The sequence below is a fragment of the Oncorhynchus kisutch genome, linkage group LG4 (genome assembly GCF_002021735.2).
Source record: "Oncorhynchus kisutch isolate 150728-3 linkage group LG4, Okis_V2, whole genome shotgun sequence".
NCBI lineage: Eukaryota > Metazoa > Chordata > Actinopteri > Salmoniformes > Salmonidae > Oncorhynchus > Oncorhynchus kisutch.
In genome coordinates, this window is record NC_034177.2 from 15,050,342 (window position 1) to 15,057,864 (window position 7,523).

Genomic DNA, 7,523 nt, shown 5'->3' on the forward strand with positions numbered 1-7,523 from the left:
AGGTTTCTGATCTATACGGACCCATTTGCATTGAGTTATGAGGGCCCGGAGCTAACATCTCATGGATACCTAGCATGGTCCTGGAGTCAGTGAATGATTTGCTGTCTTTCTGGGTATTAATATGGTGAGGTGAATTTGTAATTAGGTTGAATTCCCCCTATACCCTTGGTTTTTATATCCCATCATGTTTGAGAATGTGAAACATATTTATTACAGTAGTAGATTTGAATCACTGTTGACTGTTCCCATGGTTCATTTACTTTGATAGGAATTATTTTGGTAAGGGAATACTCAGAACCTTCAGTAATACCCACTCAGTAATTAGCTAGAAGTTTAACTTTTAACATGCTGAACAGGGCATTGAGTCAAAACCATGTCTACTATGACCCTCTAGATGTATTTAACAGGATACTACTCTAGTACTGCCAATTCTAGTCCTCAGGCAAAGACTTATCTGGCCAAGGAGTGGGTAAGGTTTGTCTTTAGTGCTAAAATCAATCAAATTCAAATTTCTGGAAACCTTTACTGCCAAAACATGGTATAGTTTCAACAAAGGAAAATAAATTAATTGTCATAACAATGCAAACAGTTTTCCTTGAAGGATTACTATTTCATCTAACATAAAGTAGTTTATTAAACCATTACCATGTTGCAATACAAGTCATAACTTATGTGCATTTCCACTGCTCATTATATAAGGAAATCCGGTTGCCACTGAATAATTTAGCAGTACAATTTATTTTGGAATACAGAATTAAAATAGCAATTAATGTTTCCTTTTGTTTAAAAAGCACAAATTGACATGGACAAATTCAAACTGACCTAGCCTACTATATGTTATATAATCACAAGCATTTTGCTACACCCGCAATAACATCTGCTAAATATGTGTATGTGACCAACAACAATTGAATTGATCTTATGTAGATTTTAGAGTGCAGCAAGTTCTGAACTTGATAAATGTACCTTTATCTGTAGGCTTCCTTCAGTAAGTGGCTTCTGCAAAACAAGTTCTACACATTCACATTAGGAGAAAAAATATATATTAAACAAGGATACTCCTGGGCAGTATTTGAAATAGGAGTGTTTAGTTGAAAATGGCTAAATTACATCTAAGAAGCTGTATAAAATTATCTGTCATAGCGAACTGTGGTAAAGACCCCTAACACATAAAACAAACAAGAGCTCCAAGTCTGAAGGTTTCAGTCACAGGGACCCCATTATTTGCAAACAGCACAAGTGACAACAATGTACAGTAGAGACCACATTGGTCTTCCCATCCTTCATGATCATTAAAACAAAATATGAAATATAATAGACCTTCTACTACCCATAAAACCTGTACCTCATCATTTATAAAAAGATACATGGTTCTCAATGTGACTCCCTGTTAAAATGTATAATGTTTAAAATACCAAAACAATGGAAAAGTAGACCATGGATTTCATCTCGGACGATAGATATCAGGACCATACAACAGGCTACTCAAAAGGTTTCCAGGGAACTGGTTCTTATATTTGATTAGGGATACAGTAGTTAACCTACTTATAACATAAACTTGTATAACACTTCACTCGTCTTGCAAAATGCCAATAAGACAACAGTGTCTTTACTTGAAATGCTATAGAGTATTTTTCCTGATATCTCTACATGAGATGTAATCATGTGTCTGGCAACACATGCAAAAGCATACTGTCAAAGTGACTGACTTTACTATTGCTACTCAATGGCAGGAACATGGGAGTATTCCCTATGGCAGAAACTAAAACAGTAACGTAGCCTTACTTAGTAAGCAAACATGTCCTCGTGTAAATGTAAAGAAAAAAAAACTATTAAACTTGATTTACTTTATCAAAACAAAAAAAGTTTACTGTGGTAGTGCAGGTGTGCACACAATGCAAAGTGTGGCCAGTAAGATACTCATAGACATCTCAGTGCATTAAAAAGGCCTCTTCTGCCCATCACCACTTGATGAACATTAGGCCTGCTAGTACCCCATAGCCCAGTATGAGAAAGAGCACCTTTAGCAGTCTGTCATGTTTATCCTCCAGCTCCCGAGACAAGATCTCAAAGAAGGTGACAAAGAGGAAAGTACCAGCAGCCAGGCCTTGGAGCACCACAGAGGCAATACTGCCTGCCAGGTTCTGGGCACTATTGATGCCCATGCCCAGTCCGATGCCAATGGGTATCATGAGGCTGACCGTCACACCCAGTTTGATGGCATCCCTCATGGGCAAAGCAGATTTGGCCACACTCACCCCCAGAGCTATGGCAGCCAGGGTCTCATGGATGCCCACCCCCAGGAAGAGGCTTCCCAGCTTGGCCCCGTCCTCCTGGAGGCCCAGGGCCAGCCCCTCGAACACAGAATGGGCAGAGAGAGCCAGGACCAGGCTGGCCAGCCGCAGAGGCCCAGCTCTGGCCAGCTCAGTGGGGCTGAGGTGTCCGTGGTGATGCCCATGGTGGTGGCCCACAGGGGAGCCCCGGGTGGGTGAAATGAATGGAGTGTCATACTCAGAGTCACTCCCAGCCTCGGAGACCCCTGCGTTAAAGGTCTCCAGGTTGATGAAAGATGGCTTCTCCTTCTTGAAGGTGAGCACTGCCTGCTCCACAAAGACGGTGAGGAAGAAGCCCAGCATCATCATGGTCTCTGCCAGGGGGTAGTCTGTGTTTATATTCACCAGCTTTAGGACCTCATCCACCTAAAGAAAAGACACTCAATAAATTAACATCAGCATATAAACATTCTGCAACAGCAAAATGGTTGCGGTTGACAGATTGTCAGAATATAATTAAAAAGATAATATTTTTTAAATTTGTATTTAAAATACATTTTACTCTGCAAAATACCATGTTTTCAAGACCTACACACACCGAAGAAAGCTGTAAAGCGGAGACGTCTGTGTACGCTATCCCTGATGCAGTGAAAATAATTAAAAACATTGAATAATGAAGTAAGCTTTACACGACATCTTTTTGAGTACGAACTTCACTACACTTCTTTGTCTGAATTCATGGGTTTTACACATCAGCCAAGCTTCAGAGAGAGCCCCATGGTTCCCTTTTGATAAGACATGGCTACCTACCTTGTTTCTTACTGCTGGCAAAAGAGCATTGAAGCAAGTGGCCAGAAATACACCACCCCCAAAAGAATTGCAGAGTGCAAGAGCCTTCCTGTAGTTTTGGGCTTTTTCATAATCCACCTGCATCATTAGGCGCACTGGGACAAGAATCCCAGCCAACATGAGGGTAAATACTCCCAGAAGGCAAAGGACCTTGGCCACTACAAGCTCCATGATGTCCAGATATGGTATTGCTCAGTAATATGAGTGGCACATAACCCTCAAAGCCTCTTCTGCTCCTTTTCTCTGTCAGGTCACAGAGAGTCTCGTCATCCTGGTCCCAGAGACAATTCCAGCTGTGACATGAACAACAAATGAAAAAAGAAAAATGTCAAAGATGTGCAAACAAAATGTATAGCTTTATTTGTCATGACAATCAGTCAGAAACTAGAACAGCTAGCTAGCTATCATTTAACTAAGCTAATACGGCCACCTTGTTGACTGGTTTGATTCAACATGATAACAGCTGTGATAGCTAGATGTGCAATCTTGAATGTTGCAAAGCGTAATTTAGAGCTGGGCAATATGGACAAAAATCCATATTGCAGGCACACATAATAAGGTTGTGAATAGCGGTAGAATTAATCTCACCATTTGAATCGTACCATCGCTCTTTTCATAATGATTAAGCGACCAAAACCCACATTTTGAGACCCACATTTTTTGCAAAAAAATAAATGGGGGGGGGGGGGGGGCCTTGCCTGTTCTGCATGTTATTTTGGAATTAATACGTGTCACATATCAGTTTGCAGACAACGTTAAAAAAAGTTAATAAAGCCACATACAAAACAGGCAGCTCCAAAATGCAGGTGTTTCAGCCTAACTCAGCGCTGTTTGTGCTGGGGCAGGCCAGCAGAAAATAGGAGCATTGCACCGTGATTGGCTCAGTGTTCTGTCAACCATGCGGACACTACTTAACCCACCTTTAGTAAGGGTAGATATAAAAAATGTGAGCCCATTGGGTTCAGCCATAGACTTAGATTAGAAGTGCCCTTCCAAGAAGGTCATTGGCCACAGATAAAATGACGTCAAATCACATATCTACAGTAGCTTTGATTGGACTGATCATGTCAACATCTTACTTTCAAAAGCTTAGCTTGCAGTCATCATAAATCAAGTAGACAATCTACTGGCAAATCCTTTTTAATCTTTGTCATATGAAGAGAAATAATGAGAAATTATAGATAAAACATATCGGTGCTCATCAGCCATCGCAAATTCAACAATGAGTTGTTTGGAAGGAATCGGTGACAGTGGCAAACCGCAAGCATTGCAACTGGGAAGTCAGACTGGGAAAATACGCTTTGTCATCCGACTCATAATTGTAAATCTCTCTTCCTTCGATGACAAAATTTGCAAGCGAAGGACTGCCGCACACAAGGTGAGTCCAAAAATGTCTTATAAGCTGCTGCATAAATAATGTAATATGCCAGGGAGATATGGTCAGCCATATCAGCTGTTTAAAAAAAAGGCAGTAAACAAGGCAGGATGAATTGTTTCGCTGCCAGACAAGGCTCCGCTGATAGCCAGTGGTAGTGGTGGTAAGGATTCACTCCATTGTGCTGGAAAGAAAGCTCTGCTGTTGGGACAGCTTTATGTAGGCCCTAACCAAAATGTGTTTGTCATGTTATTTCATTACCAAATCATGCGGTGAAGAAGCCCACTGGGCTATGTCATTTGTCATTAGATCCAGAAAAATTAATAAGTGTGGGGTGTTGCACAATAGTCTATTTTACACAATTGCGCACAATAGACCCCGTGTCCAATCCGAAGCACGAAAACATGAACTCATTACCTTGATGCCCTCTGTTAAATCTAACGCTGTAAATCACATGATCAAAATCAATTCCCTAAGGATATTAGATTCAATGGGGATCCATGCACAACTGTCTTCATCAGCTTAATGACTAAACCAATATATTCTGGACATTCCTCGCGAATACCTTCTTTCAAACACTTGGGCTGTGTCTGCTGGTGCATCGTATGCACCATCACAACAGCTGTTCGTCACTTGACTGTCATTCAGAAAATACCTTCCTGGATCAAATGATGACGTGTAAAATAGGATAGACTATTACCGCGTATTTAAACAGCTTGACACCAAATGCACATCTGACACGTATTATGCTAAATTGTTGAAGAACCAGTTTAATGACAGTAAGGATTTGGGTTAAGTATCAAGGTAAAGTGACTTTCGGTTAGAAGCATTCGATTTTACAATCACATGAAATATTTCAGCGATCTCTATACAAAAAAATACAAAAACAGTCCGACAGCTAGATCCAGGATTCTTACAAGGTTCAAGTTGAATTACTAATTTAACTGATTCATGCTTAATATTTAATACAACTACAATTTACACTGCCGTAAATGCAAGGACAGAAAATTTATGTTTTTAAGACACCAACCATGATAATGGGTTAAACGTCGGTTTTAAATCAACTCGTGAATATTATTGAATATAACGTTATATAGCTATGTTCCCCCTCATATCTTAATGTAATGACATGAAAATAATAAGCAGATTATCAATGATTTAGCAACAGCTGTAACAAAGTTGTCCAGCGCACTGGTAACGTTACCCTAGTTTATGAGAAGACCCCTATAGCTATTCTAGCCAAACTAGCACGCATGTCAACATAACGTTGGCAAACGATCGGGTCGACCAGTTCACAAAACAAAGCTTTAAGTGGGTGCTAGTTATCAATAATATTAATTTGCGTCACGTTGAAAGCTTTCCCAGCAGCTGAAACGTACATAATAATTTCGATCGGGCTTTTTGACGAGAAATATGAAATACCTCTACACTGACCTTTCACAGCTTTTCCCCCCCGTAACACTTCCTGTTCACATGACGAAAACGTTTCTGATTGGCGGAGATGCTTTCAAGACAACTGGCTAGAAGGGATATCGATTTTGTAAACGATACGTCATAGTCCCGTCTGCAGAAGTATTTTACTAGCCGATTGAAGACAATCTGAACCATTATAAACAGAAGGACCACATTTGTTGTAAACAAAATTGATAAAGCGTCTGGACAGAAAGGAGTGATATTAGTCAAGGTCGTTAGTAAACTAGCTAACTCTGATGACTAACGTTAGATAGCTATAATAAGTAGACAGACGTGTGTTAATCTATGTTAGATCATCCATCAAGCTAACAATAAAAATGAACTGCTATTCTAACTTGTCATTTAACTTCTCATATCTCGCATCGTGAAAACTTGCAATAGAGTATGTGTTAAAGGGAAAACAGAAGAGAACCACAAGATGCAGGACTTCTTGTTAAACAAATGGATACAGGGCTTTCTCCTACAAAGCTCCTCTTATGTGAGACTCAGGCTTGATTTCAGTCTTGTAAATTCAAGTAAATTACATTACGTAGCTAAGCCTTGGACAAATAATCCTGGTCTGTGCGGCCCATATGGGCAGAAGCCTCTCCTGTTTGTCACGTAAGGCAGTTTGATGTACTAGTATCCTCTACCTCCTGGACAGGACGCTAGTTCCCTAATGCTGAGAGCCAAGCAGAGGCATCAGGTCCCAAGGTACTGGACTGATGAACCATCCTTGCGGTCTCTGCTTGGTCGACTCCCCAATCTCAACTGGGATTCCATACCACTTACTATTACAGGGGGCTGAGTCCCTGGCTTGTTGCACTCAGGGTTGGCGTTGGACGGCGCCAGTCTCTCGATACCCCTGTGTTTATGCTGCAATAGGGGCCACGGTCAGCTCGTCTCATCTGGTATACCCCTAGCATGCTTGTACCCAAGCTAAATATTGTATATTCCAACCCCTAGCATGCTTGTACCCAAGCTAAATATTGTATATTCCAACTCACCCTCTTCCGTCTTAAGCCTAGGTGTGACTGGAGTCTGGGAAACCAGCCCATACGGTAGACAATTGAAATCAGTCCAGAATATTTTTTTTCTACAGTACATTTAACATTTCCATTCTACAATATGGCCTCTGACAAAGAACTCTCAAAATCCTATTTGGGGTGTTTTTTTATGGAGATCAATGAGTGTCGAATTTGAAGAACAACAAAAAGAAACGCACCCCCCCCCACATATGGTCAGTGCGGAGAGACATGCAGCTTGATCGTACATCCATAATCTTTGTATAAAGATTCCACGTGTCCGAGTTGGATGACCATTGAAAACGCTTTTCCCAGCAAAGGCTTGTTATTTTACTGAAGTTTCCAGTTGTTTTGAACACACTGAATTTGGAAATTTACGAGTTTTGAGCGCAGCAAAAGCTTGCAATGAGCTAAGTGATGCCGTTTCGATGAAAGGGCTTTTGTAAACAGAGGTCTCCAGATGACTGAGGTTTCTCTACTGTAAATTAAATCTAAACTCCTGAGTTTAGTTTTGTACAAAATACATCAATATCAATGCAATCAAGTCAA

At 40.6% G+C, this 7,523-nt stretch overlaps 1 protein-coding gene across 2 annotated transcripts; it reads right to left on the reverse strand.

The window, feature by feature from the left end:
• Positions 1-616: 616 nt before the first annotated feature.
• LOC109889093 (zinc transporter ZIP3-like) lies at positions 617-6,021 on the reverse strand. Of its 2 annotated transcripts, none has more exons than XM_020480269.2 (3): positions 5,932-6,021; positions 3,084-3,415; positions 617-2,699 (listed from the first exon to the last, which is right to left on the reverse strand). In XM_020480269.2, exons 2-3 carry the CDS (start codon positions 3,291-3,293, stop codon positions 1,962-1,964), a joined length of 948 nt encoding a protein of 315 aa, XP_020335858.1. In that variant the 5' UTR covers positions 3,294-3,415; positions 5,932-6,021; the 3' UTR covers positions 617-1,961. The 2 variants fall into 2 exon arrangements, with proteins under 2 accessions (XP_020335858.1, XP_020335859.1); XM_020480270.2 differs by lacking the exon at positions 5,932-6,021 and adding an exon at positions 5,063-5,908.
• Positions 6,022-7,523: the final 1,502 nt, after the last annotated feature.

Excerpts from the sequence above, each read along its gene's own strand:
- LOC109889093 (XM_020480269.2), bottom strand. The coding sequence starts at position 3,293 with ATGGAGCTTGTAGTGGCCAAGGTCCTTTGCCTTCTGGGAGTATTTACC. Across the intron at positions 2,700-3,083 it reads TGCCAGCAGTAAGAAACAAG|GTGGATGAGGTCCTAAAGCT; the intron begins GTAGGTAGCCAT and ends TCTTTTCTTTAG.